This window comes from Pleurodeles waltl, chromosome 4_2 (genome assembly GCF_031143425.1).
Source record: "Pleurodeles waltl isolate 20211129_DDA chromosome 4_2, aPleWal1.hap1.20221129, whole genome shotgun sequence".
NCBI lineage: Eukaryota > Metazoa > Chordata > Amphibia > Caudata > Salamandridae > Pleurodeles > Pleurodeles waltl.
Window position 1 is genome coordinate 197,140,842 of NC_090443.1, and position 26,337 is coordinate 197,167,178.

The 26,337-nt window shown below is 47.9% G+C and overlaps 1 protein-coding gene across 1 annotated transcript in view; it reads right to left on the minus strand.

The window, feature by feature from the left end:
* Nucleotides 1–26,337, minus strand: part of LOC138292460 (myomegalin-like) — a 469,734-nt gene that overhangs the window by 367,423 nt on the left and 75,974 nt on the right. Inside the window, exon 2 of the mRNA XM_069231078.1 lies at nucleotides 5,048–5,124. Within this exon, the coding sequence (XP_069087179.1) occupies nucleotides 5,048–5,124 (77 nt within the window). The remainder of the gene's footprint in view (nucleotides 1–5,047; nucleotides 5,125–26,337) is intronic.

A 26,337-nucleotide genomic window follows, 5' to 3' on the forward strand; every position in this document is an offset into this window, starting at 1 on the left:
CTCTGTAGACCTGAAACGCCTGGGGTCTTTCCTGGCGAGTACTCTAGACGCATTGACAATTATTGAGGATGAACTCAACTTGACTTTAGAGGGAGATACCCACAGAGTAATGAGGACGGGAGACAGGCCACAGCCTGGCAGGCAGCCGAAATCTTTTGTGGAGACCATGAGACTGGTCAACCTGTGGTGAGCAGCACACCCTGGGAAAGGGCAGTACTCCTAGGCAGCTGCTTTCCTGCGAGCTGTGTCCTGCTTGGACTATTTTTGGTGTCCAAAAGGGCAGATTTTCTGGCATTATATTACTTCCCCGGGGCATCACGGACCACCTCCCCCCTCCTGCTCACTATGGTCCACTTTGAGGTGCTATGTTATACATTGACATGGAGATTGGACGCCTGGGAACACAGGGAAAACAATTAGCTGGTAACTAAGGCCATGACTAGATATTTTGTAGAAAACGAGGGTTCAGTCCAATCGGCGACCGATCTGTGAGAGGTCTATAAGGCAGTCTTGTGGGGTCAACTAATCACACAGTGGGTGGGCATGAGGAGGGATAGAGAGGAGGAGTGTTGGTGTCTTGAAGAAGAAGTGCTACAACAAGAAGCTGACTATGTGTCTGTCTCATTTAGGGACCGAACTCACAGTTTGGAAGAAGTAAGGCAAGAGTATATGTCTCTAGTGAGACAGGAAGTGAGAGCTCAATCGTGAGCCACTCAGGGCAGATTATATGAGGTGGGCAATAAAGCTGACAAACTCCTAGTATGGTTTGCCAATAAGGAAGAAGGGCAGCACTGGGTCGAGACTTAGAACAGAAGAGATTGGGCTGAGACAACCTTCTCAGGACATTACTCAGGTGTTTGCGACATATCTGGAGCAACTCTACCAAGTGCAGACCACACGTGATCAGGGGAACTTGGAGATCTTTGTTGGAGACCTTCCAGCTCCTCACCTAGACGTTGACCAGATTGAGAAGCTGGATGAGAGATCACTGAAGGCAAGGTGGCCATAACCATCTCACAGTTAAACAATGATAATACCCCTGGCCCCAATAGTTTCCCATTAGATTTGTTTTTAAAGTGTTACATCCAAGTGGTAAAGCCCATGTTTTCTATCTTTAACATGGCCAGAGAGACGGGCACCCTGCCATGTGACGGCTGGGAAGCTACAATCATCCTGATTCACAAGGGCGGGAATCCCACAGAAGGTTGTGCCTCACATCAGCCAGTCTCATTGATAAACACAAGAACTAAAATCCTAGATTTCGGCAAACTCCCTCATACAGGTGGTTGATTCAATTGTTGACCTGGACAAATCCCCATTTAAGCCATGCAGGGCCACAAGGCATATTCTGCGTGGGCTAATAGGCTGCTTGGCACGTAGTAGGAGATTTCGCGAAACGGGGGTCATTCTGGCCCAGGATACATAGAAGGCCTTCGACTCTTTGGAGTGGCCTTAAATGATGGCTATACTCTACAAGATATGCTTCGGTCCATATTTGTTTATCCTGGTTCGCTCTCCTATACGAAGACCCAGTGGCAATGGTCTGAGTCAATTGGATCCTCTCAGAAATCTTTGGTCTGTGCATGGGCACCCTCCAGGGCTGCTCGCTCTCACCCCTACCTTTTGCAATCGCTCTTGAACCCTTGCCATCATGGATCAGAATTGATGCACTGGTGAGGGGCCTCGGATGGGACTAGGGATGGGGGGTGACGTTGTCTAATTGTATGCTGATGATATGCTCCTCTTGACCTGGTGGACCCTCCCCCCCAATCTATGCCTAGAATATTGAGCATTCTGAAGATTCTTGGGACTTATGCAGGATTCCGTATTAATTGGCACAAGTTGGAGGCCTTCCTTGTGGGAGTGAGAGATCCGTACTGGGCCCGGGACTGCCCCTTTCAATGGGTGAGTTGGGGGTTCGCCAGGAAAACTTGATGAAAATCCTGGTGGCTTATCATAGCGACTTGGAGTACTGGAGGAAACTTGTGCTGTCACTCCTGGGCCAAGCCGCCCTGGAAAATATGATCTATTTACCAAAATTCCTCTATATACTGCAAAATACACCTTTCCTGGTTCTGGATGTTTTCTTCTACAGGGTAGACAATGCTAAGAAGGTACTGATATAAGATGGTGTGACACCAAGAATACCCCTCTCGGTGCAGACATGATGCCAGATGGAGGGGGCATTGCCTTCCCAAATCTCTGGCACTATTATTTGGGCTTCACAACTGTTGACTGTTTGGGTCTTCTCATCCCAACAGGACCCTCCCTGAATGCAGACCACACTGCTATGGCCCAGGAGTGGTTAACATATGGAAAAGAGCAAAGCATACTTTCCGATGTGGAAGCAGATTGAAATTGGAGACTCCACTTTGGGACTTGGACCTCCTCTGTGGTCTGCGTGTGATAGAGGGACATCAAAAATGGGACCTACTGGGCCCCCTAAACTGGGTGGCGGTGGAAGGAAGGGGCAGTGATCTTGTTTATTGATTTGCAAACTGAATATGAACTGTCAAGGGGTCAATTTCTGAGATACTAATGGTTGCGCTTCATCTTAGGTAAATGTGAGGCCTTACAGGAGAAGGGGAAAGAGGAGTGTCCATTGGATTATAGCGTGCTGGGATCCACCCACACAGAACATCTGGTTTATTGACTCTACTCCACTCTCCAGTGTAACAGTCTTCCATCACTCAACCCTTTGAGAGAGAGATGGAAAAGAGACAGTCGTGACTCTCTGATCTCTAAAGGGCTGGGACAGGTGCGGCATGTAACATAATAAAAAAGAAACTTACCTCCTACGTTCCTGCTGCGTTGCTCCTCTTTCCCTCATCGTCGCTTCAGGCACAGGCTCCCAGCCTGCCCTGCGGCCAATCCTGACGGTGCTCAAAGCAGTGTTAGGTTTGGTTGGGAGCGCCCTCTCTCCAGGCTGGCAACACAGTGCCGGGCTGGAGAGAGCCTTCTGCGTGTGTGTGTTTGGCCGGCCTATAGACGGACGGCCAAACATACATGTGCACTGAGGGGTGTGTTTTGTGCACTCCCCTCAGAGCTCATCACCCCCAATGCTCCACCCCTTTACAAGAAAATGATAATAAACAGTTTATTATTGTTTACTTGTAAAGTTTTTGCAGCTGCTGCTGGCTGGGGGTGACGCCCCTCAGCCCTAATGGAGGAGCCGCCCTGGAAAGAGACCTGGGCAGCCTGGAGGATGATGACTGGGGGCAGGCACGTGGGTATCCTAGAAAAGCTAATATACCAAGCAAGACATTGCCCATGAAAATTTGAGAAGATAGGGGGTCCCAGGAAAAAAGCGAGGGAGGAGGGTCAGGGAGAACACATGGGGGCTAAATAGACAATGATGGTTGGAGCGGGCTTGAGCTATAAGATGAACCGATGGGCTTTGATGATGCTGGGCACAATTACATGACAGAGAATTTGATGCTGTAGTACAGTTCTGCTCCAGCCCAGATCTTGGGAGGACCTATGTCATAACTGCTAAATGTTTTGCTCACATGTCCTCAACATTTGGGGTTGTATGTTATGCTATTTGTATCTCTGTGCGAAAATTAATTAAAGGGATATTAAAAAAACAGTATTTGTAAATGATTATGTTTACTTTAGGTATGTTGGTGAGGACTACATTGTAATATTTCTCTCAGAGTAGGGTCAATGCCTTTGTTATTCACACTCTCCTGACAGTTTTAGTGATGGAAGTATTGTTATGATCATCGTGAGTTGTTGTCAGGTGTTTTTGTTTTTCCAACTGGGTTGATCTGTTGGTTGAAGGAGATCTTTGAATTGAGAGAAATATAGACATTCATTGCTACTACATAAGATGGAAAACAAAGATGAGAGCCACATCAGAGCGGCTCCTGCGTTTTTCTGGCAAATGGCTTTAGTCAGACTCAATTTGTGATGAGTTGTAGTGGGTGCAGGAGTGTTAGGTCGTCTCACTCACTTACATGTCTCAGTTTCGCATCACTGTTTATTGTTCACTAAATACTAGGAACGTGAGGGGCTCTCCTAGGTTGTGATGAAAGAGGGTACGTAACGTTGTTGCAATCCTGGGAAGCGAAACAGAGACATCCGTAAGAACCCTCAGTATGAATGAGGGAACAAACGTCTAAATAATGAGGTATGAGAAATATTTTTTTTCAGAATGAAATTGATCTTTTATTCGTAAACTTTCTTTCTGGAGAACCATGATGATTGAATATATTTGGTTGGATCATCTGATTCCTGTAGTTATTAAGACAGCTTACAAATGTTATTTTTATCAGGGAACTCTTTGTGAATAAATATCAGAGTATCGTACCAGGCTAGCCATGTCTCCATTTTCATTTGGGTATCGAATGCATACGTTGGATTTCTGGAGACAAATAACCAGGTGAAGGTGCTAGATATATAACAAGCAATGACATTTGCAGGGATGTTTGTTCTAACCATGAGTACACAATGGCAATCTGTTAACACTTTTCCATTTATAGTGTAAATTAGTGAGTGTGCAGGAGCAGGCGCAGGTTAATGTCAAACTGATACAACACCTCTGCCTGTGGGTGGGATTCTCCCAAAGAGGAAACGAGAACAGCAATATGATTTTACGAAAATTATAAAAGTCACTTGCGACTTAGCAATGCACGGAACATTGAAGAGGTCTAGGCTTGCTTTGTATGGAAGCTGTAAGTAAGTGTTACTCCATACATATGTTCTTAAACTGCATATGGAATCACAGCTCCTCTCCAGCTCACCCTATTGAATTTTCAATCATTGTAACCACTTGAGAGACACTGGTTCCTTTCAATAAATCAGAAAATGAGAAAGGTGATGGGTGTGAAAATGTAGCCGGCAAAAGGAGTTGGACCGATTAACATTGTGGTTTCAGTCCTCAGCCCATGGCTACCCCCATCCCTTTTGTAATGGTAACAATCATTGCTGTCATAAATTATCCAATAACAATTGAGGCCTTGCAAGGATATGTAGCAAGGCACAATCCATAAAGTAGACAATAGAGCATCCAACATACAAAATTAGTGACTGAAATTTTTCTTACCAGGACTTCTCATGAAATTGTTGTTTGTCTCGTAGCTCTCGCTTAAGGCTCTCTACTTCTACCTTCAGTTCAATGTTCTGAAAAGATGATGAGAACACTGTCAAACAGGTTGCTAATCAAACTTTTTTATTCTCACATGTACCTCTGATTTGACAGTGCACAATGTTTCTTTGACTTAGTGTATGTTTGATATGTTTCATGTTAATAAATGATAACCAGTTTTCTTATTGCCCATTTCGTGCCATTGTTCATTGTACTTTCTCTTCATAATCTGATCCTGTTGAGGTAAAAAAGCCACCAGACATCACTTGGATTGCCCACATAGTTGACCTTGGTGGTGAAGTATCAGTGACTGAAACTTTGCGTAATTCAAGAAGAGTCACAGCAATAATTTGCAATGGCACTTCCAATTTACAAGAAGGTAACTACATGTAGCGGAGAGCATGGGTAGTAGCCAATGTGTCACTGATGCAAGAATGGTGCAACAAAAGTTTTCAGTGTGTCAGGTAAAGTAGGAATTTGCAAGCAAGAGTACCCAACGTATACTTAAAAAACAATTTTCCAATTTTTTTGCAATAATTTAGCACTACCAATCGCATTTTTTAAATTCGTATTTGTCTTTACTGAGAGTTAAATTTGCCTGACACACATTCACAAGTGCATCATCATGTTTGTGCAAGGATTTGCGAGATACAAGAATATAGTTGCAGTACTTCAGACAGTTGGGAATACCATTGATCACTTTCTTTACAAGGGCTAAAGCTGCGCAACTGGGTTAAAAGGACTGTGCAGGTTACGCATGGATACATGTTCACATGCGTGTGCACACATCTGCAAGCAAGACTGTTGTCTGTCAGACCCACTAACACACATGGGAGCATAATTAAATTGATTATGATCTGCTAAGGCCTTGTAAGATCCATCCAAAAGTTCCCTTTCTTTTGGCTGGAGTATAAAGTGATATTTAAACTAATTTTTACACATTGGATAAAATGTACACATGCACAAATGTACAAATGTAAATACACGTTTTGATTGGCACAAGATAGGGAGGTCATTGACGTGTATTTTCCCATCAATTCCGGTGTCAGGAACTGATATCAAGAGTCAGATTTACTGTATACAAGGTGGTTCATGCAATTATGATTTTGAGCTTATTTGCCTCACCTAGCCTTAATGAATTTATGATTTGAGCTTTTCTACTGGACAAGATAATTAGGTCGTCATTACGACCCTGGCAGTCGGCGGTAATTTGGGAAAAGGTACTGCCAACAGACTGGCGGTACCTTTTCCCAAATTATGACATTGGCGGTTTTGCTCAAGCCAAACCGCCAATGTACCGCTCTGTCCGCCAGGGTGGTAACGGCCGCTGGGCTGGAGACTTTGGTCTCCAACCAGGCGGCCGTCACAATCCCATCCTCTGGATTATGACCCCGCCTACCGCCATGGTTTTCGTGGCAAGCATACCGCCACGAAAACCATGGCAGCAGGCACTATCAGTGCCAGGGAATTACTTTACCTGGCACTGATAGGGGTCTCCACTGCCCTCCTCCCCCTCCCCAGAGTCCTCCCTCCCCCTCCCCTTCCACCTCCCTCTCCTGCCCCGTCGCACATTTACAAACCCAGTCGCGCACACATACACACTCATACACACACGCATACCCACATCCACCCACACATGCACACATACATACCCACATACATACCCACACACCGCAACTCAGACCAACATACATTGTCGCAAACACGCATTCACAACACACCGCATACATGTACACTCACATTCAGTCATTCACGCACTCATTCAATGCGACACACCCCCCCCCACACACAAACACACACAACACCCCCACACACGCACACACCCCCTTCACCCCCTTCTCCTGTCGGAGAACCCGACTTACCTGCTTGCATGGGGTCCTCCAGTAGGAGACGGGACGCTGCGCTGCTGCCAGCAGCAGCGTCTGCCAGCAAAACACCGCCAGGCCGTATCATTGCTCATGATATGGACAGTGGTGTTTTGCTGCCGTGGCGCTGCTGCTGACAGCAGTGCCACCTTACCGCTGTCCGCCACCATGACCGTCAACGGTATTCTGCCAGCCTTCTGGTGGAATTCCATCTACGGTCATAATGCGGGTGGGTGGCTGGTCGCCACGGCGACGGTATGTTGGCTGTCGTCGCCGTGGCGGTATGCGGTCAATACTGCCAATGTTGTAATGAGGGCCTTATTCTGCTTGCTAGCTGGCAGTTCAAAGCCCCCTCCGAAACAACAGGCTGGTTCTGTTAGACTAGAATACTCCTGGCAGAGGAATGGGATGCAGTAAACTCTCCATAAGCTGATTAGCAGAACCTTCATGACAAGCACTTGACAGTTTTCCACATAACAGTAAGAGAGGGTAGGCAAACCTCTAGCCCCTGTCAAAACTTTGGGGTGAGGAGAATTTCTTTGAAGTTTGGAGGCAAGAACTCGAGTCTGAAGAAGTGTACAGGGTGGCTGGAGAAGCTGTCTCATCTATGTTTGTTGGAGCTCCTGCAGTGAGACCCACCAAGTGGGCGTCTCAAAATTATAGTAAAACAAAAAAAGGAAATCTTCTTGGGCCCACACAGCTGCATAAAAGGTTTTGGGGAAAGCCTTGCCCTGAGACAAAGAAGTGTCCCACAAACCAAAATAAGGGCTGGAAAAAATGTGTATATTTTTCTTTGTGGTGCCTTGCCTTATTTCTGCTTTTGAGTCCCCTCAAAGCATATATTTATTTATGATTAATCTTATTTGCATATTTTTTACAATACATGGGCCCTTATTACAACATTGGTGGTAAATCCCGCTTACCGCCGTGCAGAAGACCGCAAAAACACCGCTGCAGAATTCCGCCACAGCTATTACGACCCACAGCTCGGAATCCGCCAAAATCTAGACACCCACACAAGTCCGCCACACCAAAGGTCAGTGATAAACTGGCGATAACAAAACCTCCACCGTCACGCCAACAGGAATACGCCCACAATATCATAACCCACGAATCCACGCTCAAAATACACACACATTTACAAAACACTAACACATTGGACAATTCCAAATACACACACCTGATACACATACACACACCACTCCCACACACCCAATACAATATAAAACACCCGCCCACATCACCCACAAACCCTTACTACCAAAAATGTTGATGAAGGCCAGAGAGACAGCACAGAAAAGACAACACCAGCATACAGAGGCACACAACACCATCACACATACACATCCACGCACACAACACCACACACCCCTAAACATCACCCCACACATCACAACACAGACCACCTCACACATCACCCACACCCCCCCATGGCACCGCAAAGATCCCCCAGGTTTTCTGAGGAGGAGCTCAGGGTCATGGTGGAGGAAATCATCCGGGTAGAGCCACAGCTATTCTGATCACAGGTGCAGCACACCACCATAGCTAGGAAGATGGAGCTATGGCGCAGAATCGTGTACAGGGTCAACGCAATGGGACAGCACCGAAGAACACGGGATGGCATCAGGAAGAGGTGGAACGACCTATGGGGGAAGGTGCGTTCCGTGGTCTCAAGACACCACATTGCGGTTCAGAGGACTGGCGGCGGACCCTCACCTCCTCCCCCACAACTAACAACATGGGAGGAGCAGGTCTTGGCTATACTGTTACCTGAGGGCCTCGCAGGAGTAGCTGGAGGAATGGACTCTGGTAAGTTAAAACTTAACTATTACATCCCCCACCCTACCTGCATGCTATCTCATACCCCCACCCTCGCCTCACCCCATCACTCCAACTCCTCACATATGTCCCCTATCACAAACCACACATCCCAACACCAAGCCCTGCATGCAACAACAAAGCATGGACACCCATCACCAATGCATGTCCACTACACATACCCACACAGAACCCTAAACAATCAGCATACAAGGTCCTACACAGGAATGCAAGCTCTGGGGTACAGGGTCACCCACCCATTGCACACCATGGCACACACAGACGCAATAATCATGCCTTTACACCCCTGCAGGACCCCTACCCAACGTCACCGGACAGGAGGTTCCAGACATGCCCACTCCACCCACAGAAGAAGCCCACAGTGATGACAGCAGCTCTGTCCAACTGGATCTAGATGACCAGCCCGGCCCATCTGGGACCTCGGGACAGTCGGTTCCCCTCACACTGGCACAAGCCACCACAGAGCCTCCCCCCTCAGGAAACACCAGCACAGTACCCACCCAGCGGGCCCATGCCTCTGTCCCCAGGACACGTCAAGCAGCAGTGTGTCCACCACTACAGGGAACCCAGGCTAACCCACAAACCCAAGAACAGCAGGGACCTGGGGGCAGTGGTAGTGGGCACATGGTTCAGGGGACAGAGGCCCAGGAACATATGGGACCTGGGAGGGCTGTTGTGCAACTGGGGGAGGACAGGCCCAGGGAATCCACTCTCCAACATAATGGGAGCCTACCATCATTCCCAGGAGACAATGGCAACGGTACTGCCCAAGTTTCAGGAGACCCAGTGGCTGCAGGAGGAACAGTATTTGGGGTTCAGGGAGGAACTCAAATCCATCAATACCACCCTGGGCACCATTGTAGGGGTGCTGAAGGAACTCGTGAACACCAGGAGGGACACTGTGGCACAACAAGGGGCCCCTGACACTAGCCTGGACGATGAACTGCCCACCACCTCTGCCAGAGCTAGTGGACAGGAGGCACCCCCACAGGACCATGACACCAGCACCCCACCCCCTGTAGATGGAGAACCACCCCACAAACAGTCCCTGAGATCCAGAACAAAGACAGAGGACAATGCCAAGACCCCCGCCAAGAAATGAGACAACCCTGATTGTCATCCTTCTGTCCCACTTTGTCACCCTGTCCATCCTTAAACTGCCCCAGCTCCACTTCCTATGCCCCTTTGGACAGTGCACCTGTGAGACTAATAACTGGACTCTGCCATGGACATTCCTCCACCATCACCCCCGCCCATTTTATAACCCCCCCCACTATTTACCACTTAAATAAACACCTTTAAATCACAAAACTATCTGGAGTCAGTCTGTGCTTTCACAAATGTGTATTTGCAATAACTAAGGGAAATAGCAATGCCCATTGTATTGTCAACATACCTATGTCACACAGCTCTAGTCCATGAGGAAACATAGCAGAGGTCACACAGTGGGACCCACATCTGTGAAATCGAAAGGGAAAGTGACAAATCAGGGTCCATACACTGGGTGAAAGTGACAGACAGATGAGAAGTAGAACAAGTGTATCAGATGTAGGAGGCACTGATGTCTTCTTACCTGTGTCTCACTGGAAGTTTTGATGAATCACGGTGTTTCTGTTGTCTATGTCCTCTTCTTCTGCCTCCTCTTCTTCACTGTCCACAGGCTCCAGAGCTGCCACAACACCTCCTTTAGGACCATCCTCCTGCAGAAAAGGCACCTGTCGTCGCAAAGCCAAGTTGTGCAGCATATCTCAGGCCACGATGATCTGGCACACCTTCTTTGGTGAGTAGAATAGGGAACCACCTGTCATATGGAGGAACCTGGCCTTCAGGAGGCCGAAGGTCCTCTCTATAACCCTCCTAGTTCGCCCATGTGCCTCATTGTAGCTTTTCTTCCCTTGTCCTGGGATTCCTCACTGGGGTCAGTAGCCATGACAGGTTGGGGTAGCCAGAGTCACCTGCAAATGTCGAGGGACAACTGTTAGACACACACTAACTCCTAGGGACAACCCCAGACAAATATTCACACTGTATAGGGTCCATGTCCTCACCTAATAGCCACACTCAGTGCCTCTGGAGTTGCCCCATCACATAAGGGATGCTGCTATTCCTCAGAATGTAAGCGTCATGCACTGAGCCACGAAACTTGGCATTCACATGGGAGATATACTGGTCGGCCAAACACACCATCTGCACATTCATAGAGTGGTAACTCGTCCGGTTTCTGTACACCTGTTCACTCCTGCGGGGGGGAGACCAAGGCCACATGTGTCCCATCAATGGCACCTATGATGTTGGGGATATGTCCCAAAGCATAGAAGTCACCTTTCACTGTAGGCAAATCCTGCACCTGAGGGAAAACGATGTAGCTGCGCATGTGTTTCAGCAGGGCAGACAACACTCTGGACAACACGTTGGAGAAAATCGGCTAGGAAATCACTGATGCTATGGCCACTGTCGATTGAAAAGACCCACTTGCCAGGAAATGGAGTACTTACAGGACCTGCACTGGAGGGGGGATACCTGTGGGTGGCGGATAGCTGACGTCAGGTCTGGCTCCAACTGGGCACACAGTTCATGGATTGTGGCACAGTCAAGTCTGTAGGTGACAATTACATGTCGCTCCTCCATTGACCTACACTGCAAGTGCTGTGACCTCAGTCTGGAAGCGACAATGGCTACAGTGTCTGGGGAAAGGGCCCCTGCCTTCACTTCGGAGGAGTTGGACAAACTAGTGGATGGGGTCCTCCCCCAGTACACACTACTCTACAGTCCTCCAGACAAACAGGTGAGTACACTGTGAGCATGATGTATGGACAATGCCTGTTTCGAGTGGTGTGGATGGGAGATGGGAGGGGAATGAGGCGTTCATGAAACAACAGTGAGTGTCTGTGCGTCAGGGCAAGGGTGGGAACGTGGGCCAATGACAGTGACGTTCCGGATGGTTATATTTTCTCCTTTTCCCTTGTACTATTCCTCTAGCGCCCACCAGAAGAAGGATATTTGGCGTGCCATCGCCAAGGAAGTCCAGACCCTGGGGGTCCACCACAGATGGAGCCCCCACTGCCGTAAAAGATGGGAGGACCTTTGCCGCTGGAGCAAGAAGACGGCGGAGGCCCAGCTGGGGATGGCCTCCTAACGTGGGAGGGGTGCCTGTCGCACCATGACCCCCGTGATGTTCCAGATCCTGCGGTGGCGTATCCGGAGTTGGATGGTGTAGGAGGCTGGACTGGCTTGTAGTGAGTACCAAGGGGTACTTGCACCTTGCACCAGGCCCAGTTATCCCTTATTAGTGTATAGGGTGTCTAGCAGCTTAGGCTGATAGATAATGGTAGCTTAGCAGAGCAGCTTAGGCTGAACTAGGAGACGTGTGAAGCTACTACAGTACCACTTAGTGTCATATGCACAATATCATAAGAAAACACAATACACAGTTATACTAAAAATAAAGGTACTTTATTTTTATGACAATATGCCAAAGTATCTTAGAGTGTACCCTCAGTGAGAGGATAGGAAATATACACAAGATATATATACACAATAGCAAAAATATGCAGTATAGTCTTAGAAAACAGTGCAAACAATGTATAGTTACAATAGGATGCAATGGGGAAACATAGGGATAGGGGCAACACAAACCATATACTCCAAAAGTGGAATGCGAACCACGAATGGACCCCAAACCTATGTGACCTTGTAGAGGGTCGCTGGGACTATTAGAAAATAGTGAGAGTTAGAAAAATAACCCTCCCCAAGACCCTGAAAAGTGAGTGCAAAGTGCACTAAAGTTCCCCTAAGGACAAAATAGTCGTGTTAGAGGGAAAATGCAAGGAAAACACAAATCAGCAATGCAACAACAATGGATTCCTGACTGAGGGTACCTGTGGAACAAGGGGACCAAGTCCAAAAGTCACAAGCAGCTCGGAGATGGGCAGATGCCCAAGAAATGCCAGCGGTTGGTGCAAAGAAGCTCTTACTAGGCTGAAGAACTGTGAATACTGCAGGAACGACAAGGGCTAGAGACTTCCCCTTTGGAGGATGGATCCCCCACGCCTTGGAGAGTCGTGCAGAAGTGTTTTCCCGCCGGATGGACGCCACCAAGCCTTGCTACACGCAAATCGTGCATTTGGCATTTTTGGACGCTGCTGGGGCCCAGGAGGGACCAGGAGGTCGCAAATTGGACCTACAGAGAGAGGGGACGTCGAGCAAGACAAAGAGCCCTCACTGAAGCAGGTAGCACCCGGAGAAGTGCCAGAAACAGGCACTACGAGGATGCGTGAAACGGTGCTCGCCGAAGTTGCACAAAGGAGTCCCACGTCGCCGGAGACCAACTTAGAAAGTCGTGCAATGCAGGTTAGAGTGCCGTGGACCCAGGCTTGGCTGTGCACGAAGGATTTCTGCCGGAAGTGCACAGGGGCCGGAGTAGCTTGCAAAGTCGCGGTTCCCAGCAATGCAGCCCAGCGAGGTGAGGCAAGGACTTACCTCCACCAAACTTGGGCTGAAGAGTCACTGGACTGTGGGGGTCACTTGGACGGTGTCGCTGGATTCGAGGGACCTCACTCGTCGTGCTGAGAGGAGACCCAAGGGACCGGTAATGCAGCTTTTTGGTGCCTGCGGTTGCAGGGGGAAGATTCCGTCGACCCACAGGAGATTTCTTCGGAGCTTCTGGTGCAGAGAGGAGGCAGGCTACCCCCACAGCATGCACAAGCAGGAAAACAGTCGAGAAGGCGGCAGGATCAGCGTTACAGAGTTGCAGTAGTCGTCTTTGCTACTATGTTGCAGGTTTGCAGGCTTCCAGCGCGGTCAGCGGTCGATTCCTTATCAGAAGGTGAAGAGGGAGATGCAGAGGAACTCGGCTGAGCTCATGCATTCGTTATCTAAAGTTTCCCCAGAGACAGAGACCCTAAATAGCCAGAAAAGAGGGTTTGGCTACCTAGGAGAGAGGAAAGGCTACTAACACCTGAAGGAGCCTATCAGCAGGAGTCTCTGACGTCACCTGGTGGCACTGGCCACTCAGAGCAGTCCAGTGTGCCAGCAGCACCTCTGTTTCCAAGATGGCAGAGGTCTGGAGCACACTGGAGGAGCTCTGGACACCTCCCAGGGGAGGTGCAGGTCAGGGGAGTGGTCACTCCCCTTTCCTTTGTCCAGTTTCGCGCCTGAGCAGGGGCTAAGGGGTCCCTGAACCGGTGTAGACTGGCTTATGCAGAATTGGGCACATCTGTGCCCAACAAAGCATTTCCAGAGGCTGGGGGAGGCTACTCCTCCCCTGCCTTCACACCATTTTCCAAAGGGAGAGGGTGTCACACCCTCTCTCAGAGGAAGTTCTTTGTTCTGCCATCCTGGGCCAGGCCTGGCTGGACCCCAGGAGGGCAGCTGCCTGTCTGAGGGGTTGGCAGCAGCAGCAGCTGCAGAGAAACCCCAGGAAGGGCAGTCTGGCAGTACCAGGGTCTGTGCTACAGACCACTGGGATCATGGAATTGTACCAACAATGCCAGGATGGCATAGAGGGGGCAATTCCATGATCATAGACATGTTACATGGCCATATTCGGAGTTACCATGGTGAAGCTACATATAGGTAGTGACCTATATGTAGTGCACGCGTGTAATGGTGTCCCCGCACTCACAAAGTTCAGTGAATTGGCTCTGAACAATGTGGGGGCACCTTGGCTAGTGCCAGGGTGCCCTCACACTAAGTAACTTTGCACCTAACCTTTACCAGGTAAAGGTTAGACATATAGGTGACTTATAAGTTACTTAAGTGCAGTGTAAAATGGCTGTGAAATAACGTGGACGTTATTTCACTCAGGCTGCAGTGGCAGGCCTGTGTAAGAATTGTCAGAGCTCCCTATGGGTGGCAAAAGAAATGCTGCAGCCCATAGGGATCTCCTGGAACCCCAATACCCTGGGTACCTCAGTACCATATACTAGGGAATTATAAGGGTGTTCCAGTAAGCCAATGTAAATTGGTAAAAATGGTCACTAGCCTGTCAGTGACAATTTGGAAAGAAATGAGAGAGCATAACCACTGAGGTTCTGATTAGCAGAGCCTCAGTGAGACAGTTAGTCACTACACAGGTAACACATTCAGGCACACTTATGAGCACTGGGGCCCTGGGTTACCAGGGTCCCAGTGACACATACAACTAAAACAACATATATACAGTGAAAAATGGGGGTAACATGCCAGGCAAGATGGTACTTTCCTACACAACCCCCCCCCAAACGAAGGACAATAAGACTAGCCATTACCTGATGAGTCTTCATTGTCTAAGTGGAAATATCTGGAGAGTCCATCTGCATTGGAGTGGCTACTCCCAGGTCTATGTTCCACTGTATAGTCCATTCCCTGTAGGGATATGGACCACCTCAACAATTTAGGATTTTCACCTTTCATTTGTTTTAGCCAAAGTAGAGGTTTGTGGTCTGTCTGAACAATGAAGTGAGTGCCAAACAGGTATGGCCTCAACTTCTTCAGAGCCCAGACCACAGCAAAGGCCTCCCTCTCAATGGCAGACCAACGCTTTTCTCTAGGGGTCAACCTTCTACTAATAAAAGCAACAGGTTGATCCTGGCCCTCAGAATTAAGTTGTGATAGGACTGCCCCTACTCCTAATTCAGATGCATCAGTTTGGACATAGAATTTTTTAGAGTAACAAGGGCTTTTCAGGACAGGTGCAGAGCACATGGCCTGCTTCAGCTCCTCAAAAGCTTTCTGACAGTGTGCTGTCCATAATACCTTTTTAGGCATTTTCTTGGAAGTGAGGTCATTAAGAGGGGCTGCAATGGAGCCATAGTTCTTAATGAACCTCCTGTAATACCCAGTGAGGCCTAGGAAGGCTCTCACCTGAGTCTGAGTGGTAGGGGGAACCCAATCAATAATTGTTTGGATTTTCCCCTGAAGTGGTGCAATCTGTTCCCCACCAACAAGGTGTCCCAGATAAACCACCTTACCCTGCCCTATCTGGCACTTTGAAGCCTTGATAGTGAGGCCTGCCTTTTGCAGGGCCTCCAAAACTTTCCAAAGGTGGACCAGGTGATCATCCCAGCTGGAGCTAAAGACAGCTATATCATCCAAATATGCTGCACTGAAAGCTTCCAGCCCTTGCAGGACTGTGTTCACCAACCTCTGAAAAGTGGCAGGTGCATTTTTCAGACCAAAAGGCATTACAGTAAACTGGTAATGTCCTCCAATGGTAGAAAATGCAGTCTTAGATTTAGCATCTTCTGACAACTTGATCTGCCAATACCCTGCAGTCAAATCAAAAGTGCTTAGATACTTGGCAGATGCCAGTGTATCTATGAGCTCATCTGCCCTGGGTATAGGGTGAGCATCAGTTTTGGTTACCAAGTTGAGACCTCTATAGTCGACACAAAACCTCATTTCCTTCTTTCCATCTTTAGAATTGGGTTTTGGTACCAGTACCACAGGAGAAGCCCATGGACTGTCAGAGTGCTCAACCACTCCTAGTTCCAACATCTTCTGAACTTCTTGCTTTATGCAGTCCCTGACATGGTCAGGCTGCCTATAGATCTTACTTTTGACAGGTAAACTGTCTCCAGTATCTATAGTGTGCTCACACCAAGAAGTGGTGCCTGGCACAATGGAGAAGAGTTCTGAAAATTGTCCTAGGAGATTTATGCAATTATCTTTCTGCTCAGCAGTAAGACAATCAGCCAAAACTACACCTTCCACAAGAGCATCTTGTTCTGTGGAAGAGAAGAGATCAGGTAGAGGATCACTGTCTTCTTCCTGTCCCTCATCTGTTGCCATGAGCAGGGTGAGATCAGCCCTGTCATAGTAGGGTTTCAGGCGGTTGACATGGAGCACCCTAAGGGGACTCCTGGCAGTGCCTAAGTCAACCAAGTAGGTGACTTCACCCTTCTTTTCAACAATTGTGTGTGGACCACTACATTTATCTTGGAGTGCTCTTGGGGCCACAGGCTCCAAGACCCACACTTTCTGCCCTGGTTGGTACTGAACCAAAACAGCCTTCTGATCATGCCATTGCTTCTGGAGCTCTTGGCTGGCCTGAAGGTTTTTACTGGCCTTTTTCATGTACTCAGCCATCCTTGATCTGAGGCCAAGTACATAGTCCACAATATCCTGCTTAGGAGCTTTTAAAGGTTGTTCCCAACCCTCCTTTACAAGTGTGAGTGGACCCCTAACAGGGTGTCCAAAAAGAAGTTCAAAGGGGCTGAAGCCCACTCCTTTCTGGGGTACCTCCCTGTAGGCAAAAAGGAGGCATGGTAGAAGGATATCCCATCTCCTGCAGAGTTTTTCAGGGAGTCCCATAATCATGCCTTTGAGAGTTTTATTAAATCTCTCCACCAGTCCATTTGTTTGTGGATGATAGGGTGTTGTGAACTTGTAAGTTACACCACACTCCTTCCACATGGCCTTTAAGTATGCAGACATGAAATTGCTTCCTCTGTCTGATACTACTTCCTTTGGGAAGCCCACCCTGGAAAATATTCCCAGGAGGGCCTTTGCCACTGCAGGAGCTGTAGTGGTCCTTAAAGGAATAGCTTCAGGATATCTTGTGGCATGGTCCACTACCACCAAGATAAACCTATTGCCTGAAGCAGTAGGAGGGTCAAGGGGGCCAACTATGTCAACCCCTACCCTTTCAAAGGGAACCCCAACCACAGGCAGTGGGATAAGGGGTGCCTTTGGAGTGCCACCTGTCTTGCCACTGGCTTGACAGGTTTCACAGGACTTACAAAATTCTTTTGTGTCCTCAGACATCCTAGGCCAATGAAACAGTGGTACCAATCTGTCCCAAGTTTTCATTTGACCCAGGTGCCCAGCTAAGGGAATGTCATGTGCCAGTGTTAGGAGGAACTTTCTGTACTCCTGAGGGATCACTAATCTCCTGGCAGCTCCAGGTTTAGGATCCCTATGCTCAGTGTACAAGAGGTTGTCCTCCCAGTAAACTCTGTGTGAGTCACTGACATCCCCATTAGCCTGTTTGACAGCTTGCTGTCTGAGACCCTCTAATGTGGGACAGGTTTGCTGTGCCACACTCAGCTCCTCTCTGGCAGGCCCCCCTTCACCCAAAAGCTCACCAGTGTCTGCTTCCAGCTCCTCTGGTGTAGGTTCTGCACAGGGAGGGAATTCTTCTTCCTCAGAAGTAGAATCCACTGTAGAGGGAGGGATAGTAGGAAGTGGTTTGCTTCTACTAGCCCTAGCTTTAGGGAGCACTTGGTCCATTGTTCCAGGATCCAAGCTTCCTTGTCCTTTTTGCTTTTTGGCCTGAGCCCTTGTCAAAGCAAAAATATGCCCTGGGATGCCCAGCATTGCTGCATGGGCCTCCAACTCCACATCTGACCAAGCTGATGTCTCCAAATCGTTCCCTAATAGACAGTCTACAGGTAAATCTGAAGCTACCACAACTTTCTTTGGACCAGATATCCCCCCCCAGTTGAGATTTACAACAGCCATGGGGTGGCTTTGTGTTATGTTGTGAGCATCGGTTACTTGGTACTGGTGTCCAAGTATGTGTTGTTCAGGGTGTACCAGTTTCTCAATCACCATTGTGACACTGGCACCTGTGTCCCTGTAGGCCTGGACCTCAACACCATTTATTAGGGTTAGTTGCTTGTACTTCTCCAAGTTATGGGGGCAAGCAACCAAAGTGGCTAAGTCAATAGCCCCTTCAGAGACTAAAGTAGCCTCTGTGGTCTCCCTAATCAGACCAACCCCAACTAAATTACCAAAAGTGAGCCCAGCTACTCCCTTGGATTGGCTATTAGTAGGTTTGCTCCCACCACCACTGCTATTAGTAGGGACACTAGGTGTAGCAGTAGGGGTTGTAGTGGTAGGAGCTGTGGTGCCTTTCTTTGGACAACTGGGATCTGTTGTCCAATGGCCTTTTATTTTACATAAATAGCACCATGGTTTCTTTTCCTTGTTCTGATTAAAGGAGGATTTGGGCCCACCACCCCCACCAGAGTGTTTTTGTGGGCCTGATGAAGACTCATTTTTAGATTTGTCCCCACCCTTGTCAGAAGACTTACCATCCTTCTTTTTGTTGCCATCTTTGTCACCCCCTGTATGAACTTTTCTGTTCACTCTTGTTCTGACCCATTTGTCTGCCTTCTTTCCCAATTCTTGGGGAGAGGTCAGATCAGAGTCCACCAAGTACTGGTGCAACAAATCAGACACACAATTATTAAGAATATGCTCTCTCAGGATCAAGTTATACAGGCTGTCATAATCAGTAACTTTACTGCCATGTAACCACCCCTCCAAGGCCTTCACTGCCTGGTCAATGAAATCAACCCAGTCTTGTGAAGACTCCTTTTTGGTATCTCTGAACTTTATCCTGTACTGTTCAGTGGTTAAGCCATAACCATCCAGGAGTGCATTCTTAAGAACTTGGAAATTGTTAGCATCATTTTCTTTTACAGTAAGGAGCCTATCCCTACCTTTTCCAGTAAATGATAGCCATAGGATAGCAGCCCACTGCTTTTGAGGGACATCCTGTACAGCACAGGCCCTCTCAAGTGCAGCAAACCACTTGTTAATGTCATCCCCCTCCTTATAAGGGGGAACTATCTTGTGCAGATTCCTGGAATCATGCTCTTTTGCAGGATGACTATGGGGAATACTGCTGCTGCCACCATGGGTATCTAAACCCATCTTCTGTCTTTCCCTCTCTATTTCTAAAGACTGTCTATCCAAATCCAGCTGTTGCTTCTTGAGCTTCAGTCTGGTTTGCTCCACTCTCAATCTATTGAGCTCCCTTTCTAACAATCTGTCATCAGGGTGGGTGGGAGGGACATTTCTAGATACAGAGGTATGATGGGAATGAACAGAAGGAGACCTGTCCCTTACAAGGGGCACCCTAACAGCTTGGCTACCAGCATAATGTGAGAGCACATCATCAGTATGATGTGATTCAACCTCTGTACCAACTATGCTAGACTGTCTAGTAATGGGCAGGCTGAGAAGTTTCTTTCCTGAACCTTTTCCTGGGGGAGTCCCTGGATCAGATTGAGAACCATTAGCTACTTTTTCTACAGATTGGGCACTTATGGCCTTATCCTGTACTCTAAGCATATTAATTAACAGTTCTAAGGAAGGATTCTTCCCTACACTCAAACCTCTCTCTATGCAGAGACTCCTTGCTCCTTTCCAGCTAAGGTGATCATATGCAAGTTTGGACAGTTCAACTTTTTGGCCTGTGCCAGACATTTTTAGAGAGAGTTAAAGTGATAGACAAAGAGAAAAAAGTTTTCAGAACTTTTTGGAAAGACAGAAAAAAACTTTTTAAACTTTTAAGAACTTTTTGAAAGTTTAGAAGTACTTTTCAGCACTTAGAAAAGAGTGAAAAGAGGAAATGCAAAACTTTTTGGCTATGTGTATATACACTGACCTTGTTTTGTATATTTTTCTCTTATGAAAAGTACAATGACAAGAGTGGTAAGTAGTCTCAAAGCACTTATCCCACCGCTGCACAACCAATGTAGGAGGCTGGACTGGCTTGTAGTGAGTACCAAGGGGTACTTGCACCTTGCACCAGGCCCAGTTATCCCTTATTAGTGTATAGGGTGTCTAGCAGCTTAGGCTGATAGATAATGGTAGCTTAGCAGAGCAGCTTAGGCTGAACTAGGAGACGTGTGAAGCTACTACAGTACCACTTAGTGTCATATGCACAATATCATAAGAAAACACAATACACAGTTATACTAAAAATAAAGGTACTTTATTTTTATGACAATATGCCAAAGTATCTTAGAGTGTACCCTCAGTGAGAGGATAGGAAATATACACAAGATATATATACACAATAGCAAAAATATGCAGTATAGTCTTAGAAAACAGTGCAAACAATGTATAGTTACAATAGGATGCAATGGGGAAACATAGGGATAGGGGCAACACAAACCATATACTCCAAAAGTGGAATGCGAACCACGAATGGACCCCAAACCTATGTGACCTTGTAGAGGGTCGCTGGGACTATTAGAAAATAGTGAGAGTTAGAAAAATAACCCTCCCCAAGACCGTGAAAAGTGAGTGCAAAGTGCACTAAAGTTCCCCTAAGGACAAAATAGTCGTGTTAGAGGGAAAATGCAAGGAAAACACAAATCAGCAATGCAACAACGATGGATTTCTGACTGAGGGTACCTGTGGAACAAGGGGACCAAGTCCAAAAGTCACAAGCAGCTCGGAGATGGGCAGATGCCCAAGAAATGCCAGCGGTTGGTGCAAAGAAGCTCTTACTAGGCTGAAGAACTGTGAATACTGCAGGAACGACAAGGGCTAGAGACTTCCCCTTTGGAGGATGGATCCCCCACGCCTTGGAGAGTCGTGCAGAAGTGTTTTCCCGCCGGATGGATGCCACCAAGCCTTGCTACACGCAAATCGTGCGTTTGGCGTTTTTGGACGCTGCTGGGGCCCAGGAGGGACCAGGAGGTCGCAAATTGGACCTGCAGAGAGAGGGGACGTCGAGCAAGACAAAGAGCCCTCACTGAAGCAGGTAGCACCCGGAGAAGTGCCAGAAACAGGCACTACGAGGATGCGTGAAACGGTGCTTGCCGAAGTTGCACAAAGGAGTCCCACGTCGCCGGAGACCAACTTAGAAAGTCATGCAATGCAGGTTAGAGTGCCGTGGACCCAGGCTTGGCTGTGCACGAAGGATTTCCGCCGGAAGTGCACAGGGGCCGGAGTAGCTTGCAAAGTCGCGGTTCCCAGCAATGCAGCCCAGCGAGGTGAGGCAAGGACTTACCTCCACCAAACTTGGGCTGAAGAGTCACTGGACTGTGGGGGTCACTTGGACGGTGTCGCTGGATTCGAGGGACCTCGCTCGTCGTGCTGAGAGGAAACCTAAGGGACCGGTAATGCAGCTTTTTGGTGCCTGCGGTTGCAGGGGGAAGATTCCGTCGACCCACGGGAGATTTCTTCGGAGCTTCTGGTGCAGAGAGGAGGCAGGCTACCCCCACAGCATGCACAAGCAGGAAAACAGTCGAGAAGGCGGCAGGATCAGCGTTACAGAGTTGCAGTAGTCGTCTTTGCTACTATGTTGCAGGTTTGCAGGCTTCCAGCGCGGTCAGCGGTCGATTCCTTATCAGAAGGTGAAGAGGGAGATGCAGAGGAACTCGGCTGAGCTCATGCATTCGTTATCTAAAGTTTCCCCAGAGACAGAGACCCTAAATAGCCAGAAAAGAGGGTTTGGCTACCTAGGAGAGAGGAAAGGCTACTAACACCTGAAGGAGCCTATCAGCAGGAGTCTCTGACGTCACCTGGTGGCACTGGCCACTCAGAGCAGTCCAGTGTGCCAGCAGCACCTCTGTTTCCAAGATGGCAGAGGTCTGGAGCACACTGGAGGAGCTCTGGACACCTCCCAGGGGAGGTGCAGGTCAGGGGAGTGGTCACTCCCCTTTCCTTTGTCCAGTTTCGCGCCAGAGCAGGGGCTAAGGGGTCCCTGAACCGGTGTAGACTGGCTTATGCAGAATTGGGCACATCTGTGCCCAACAAAGCATTTCCAGAGGCTGGGGGAGGCTACTCCTCCCCTGCCTTCACACCATTTTCCAAAGGGAGAGGGTGTCACACCCTCTCTCAGAGGAAGTTCTTTGTTCTGCCATCCTGGGCCAGGCCTGGCTGGACCCCAGGAGGGCAGCTGCCTGTCTGAGGGGTTGGCAGCAGCAGCAGCTGCAGAGAAACCCCAGGAAGGGCAGTCTGGCAGTACCAGGGTCTGTGCTACAGACCACTGGGATCATGGAATTGTACCAACAATGCCAGGATGGCATAGAGGGGGCAATTCCATGATCATAGACATGTTACATGGCCATATTCGGAGTTACCATGGTGAAGCTACATATAGGTAGTGACCTATATGTAGTGCACGCGTGTAATGGTGTCCCCGCACTCACAAAGTTCAGTGAATTGGCTCTGAACAATGTGGGGGCACCTTGGCTAGTGCCAGGGTGCCCTCACACTAAGTAACTTTGCACCTAACCTTTACCAGGTAAAGGTTAGACATATAGGTGACTTATAAGTTACTTAAGTGCAGTGTAAAATGGCTGTGAAATAACGTGGACGTTATTTCACTCAGGCTGCAGTGGCAGGCCTGTGTAAGAATTGTCAGAGCTCCCTATGGGTGGCAAAAGAAATGCTGCAGCCCATAGGGATCTCCTGGAACCCCAATACCCTGGGTACCTCAGTACCATATACTAGGGAATTATAAGGGTGTTCCAGTAAGCCAATGTAAATTGGTAAAAATGGTCACTAGCCTGTCAGTGACAATTTGGAAAGAAATGAGAGAGCATAACCACTGAGGTTCTGATTAGCAGAGCCTCAGTGAGACAGTTAGTCACTACACAGGTAACACATTCAGGCACACTTATGAGCACTGGGGCCCTGGGTTACCAGGGTCCCAGTGACACATACAACTAAAACAACATATATACAGTGAAAAATGGGGGTAACATGCCAGGCAAGATGGTACTTTCCTACAGATGGGCGCTTGAGGGCATCACAGCAGCCACAAGGGGGTGAGTACACTCTCATTCAGCTGATTCAGCACGCATTGGAGGTGTCTGGGTGGGGAGATGGGCAGTGGGTTACCCTAGGCCAGGGCGAGTTTTGCAGGCAAGGACCTTTTGTGAGGCAGGCTCAGTGGCACCCATCCCCACCAGTGGTAAGAGCCATCTGCCCCTAGTCAGGCTCCTGTGACTTCCATGTGTGCAGCAATCGGGCACAGACCTTGTACCCCATGGCCCTGTGATTATTTAGGGAACTCTAAGTGCATGGCGTAGTGCAGAGGGCTGCTGTGTCTGTAGTGTCCACCAATGGTAGTGATATTGCATGCACTGAACATGTCTTTCTACTTTCTTTCTCCCCTCCTTTTTGTGGTCTCCCTGTTCTTGTGTGCATTAGCATCCTCAGGCGGAAGAGCAGTGCAACCGGAGCAGGAGGGAGCTGCATCCCACATGGCCCTGGACGGCGAGACTACAGACTCTGAATTCACCAGTGGGACGGAGGGCAAGGGGAGTTCCACGGCAGGGACAGGAGCTGAGACCAGCTACACAGACTCCTCCTCTGATGGGAGCTCCCTTGCGGTGATGGGCACCTCTGTGGTACAGGTACAGCCACCAGCCCCCTACCAGCACCGCCCTCCCAGCAGCTCCTCAGCGTGTGTCCCGTGGCCGCTCACCCAGGAGGGTGGGCATCTCCTTCGCCCCAGGCACCTCAGCCCCTGCCCCTGTCAGCCCTGCTGCCCTCAGTGAGGAGGCCATTGACCTCCTCAAACCCCTCACTGTTGGGTAGTCTACCATTCTGAGTATGATCACATTCACTCTTTCCTACAAATATATTGTCCACTTCAGATCTTTCTATCCAAATACACACTCTTCCTTTATGCTTCCAATCAAATGTGAAGGCAGCCAAATTACTAGCTAACTGATACCCAATCTCCTCTTTAGTCCATTTATGCTGGCTCCTAAAACTCTTGTCTATTTTTTAACTAGCTTATAGATTCCTTCTCTTGCCTTCAACTACATTTAAAATTTTCTTCTCAACCACTGTCAAAATACATGTTAGAATTGTTGGTGTGCATAAGCTGTGTCTCATTTTGTAACAGGCTTAAAGAATCTTGCAATTATTTTCAAATCCAGAGGGAAAGGACGGAGATTCAAGTGTTCAATTATATGAATCCCTGAGAGAACTAAATTGAAATTTGAGAAATAATATCCTGTACCATGAAACAACTCAACAAAAGACTTCAAGTAATCCCATAATTCACAGGAATGTGATGGTATGTAATCCCTTCTGCAGCCGATGCAGGCAACTGCGTACATAAATAGCAATCCCTTGCAGCCATAGCCTCAACATATTCATAGAGTAACCTAAAATACACATTTGCAGAATAATCGCCCCTTTAATTATCTTCATGAAAAGCCTTTTCATTGTGCCTATTGCTAATTCTGGGGCTTAATGTCTGCGGGGAAACATCAGAAGATAATGTTTCCTCTATTGCTTGGGTAGATGAAAATACTCCTATTAATAGTACCACAAATGCTAAATAAGGAATCAAGCAGTACTGCACCTATTTTGTGTTTGCGTCTACTTCTCTGATTTACTTCCATGACTTCTCTACAACCACATCTACTTATGGTGAAATGTAGCAGCAACAGTTTTATTCTTCTCTGTAAATTTCACCTGTGTAAAACGGCAAACAAAGTTCAAACAATAAAAAACAGATATGTTTGTCTTTGTGAGACTTCCTTAACCCTATTCCGTTTTCTTCTAAAAGAAAGCCTAGGTAATTCCTTTTAAAGTTGAAGTAACTGTCCCTAATAAATATATGGTTCAAATACGCTGAAGTTACCAAGAATTCAAGATATAGTTCAAACAAAATGCTTTGTTCATGGAGGTTCAATCAAATATGTACTATCATCCAATACTTCCAAAACTCTGTATGTCAGTCATTTGAAGCAACGTATGTCCATTCAGGTGAGGAGTACCTTCCACGGGGCACTTTCTTTCTCTTGAACTGCCTTAAGACTACACCCTCATCCTCACTTTCACTTAAATCAGAGTTCTCAGTATCCTCAGGTATCATCTTTGGCCCAAGCTCTTTAGGCAAGTTCACTTTCTCTCTTTCTTGCCTTCTAGGCCATTAATCACCATCTTCCACTTGCTTTCTTTCAGCACTAGGTTATTTGTCAGGGTCTGAACTTGACTCATTTATCACCACAGGACAAGGTTCTGTTGCTCTTGTTTCAGCTTCATCTGTAGCTTGCTCAAGACCCCCCTCAGACCGATCAAGTGCTGTTTCAGGCTCAGTTTGACCTGCAACAGCTTAGCTAACCTGCTCCTGTCGCCTCTGTCTCACCACTGGGTCTTCTGGCACAAGTGCTGTTGTATCAAGGGGATTTTTTACTTTGCATGTATGTGAAACATGAATCCAGTTAGGGAGACTTCCACACTTCATAACAGTCGATGGAATCAGGATGACCTGGTACAGCCCACACCACTGGGGTTCCAGACATATCTTCCTTATGTGTTTCTTCACCAAGACCCAATCACCAGGACTGAGACCATGGCACTGTTCTTGATGTAAAGAGGCTCTAACTGCTCCAACCTGATGAGACACAAAAGGTACCCCATCAGCTAGTCTTTTGCAATAATAGAGGGCTGTATCATCTGTTATGATCACAAGTGCATTCGCAGGAATCGCTTGCAATCTCATCACCCTCCCCATGATGCTTTTGTGGAGAGACAATCCAGTTTTTCTATCAGGTATACTCTGAAGGCTCATCAACACAAGAGGCCAAGCATCAGGCTAATTCAAAGATGTTGAAGCTCTGTTCCACTTGCACTGTTGCACACAACAGTTTCAGGACCTCATTATTGAAATGAGTCCCCCAATAAGATTCCAGAGAAGTTGGAAAACCAAACCTGGGTATGAGTTACGTCAACAGCAGTTTTGCTACAGTGAGACTATCATTCCTTCTGGGTGGGTATGCTTTGACCCAACACAAGAAGATGCTCACATTGACCAAAACATACATCAATCCATTGCACGCAGGCAACTCT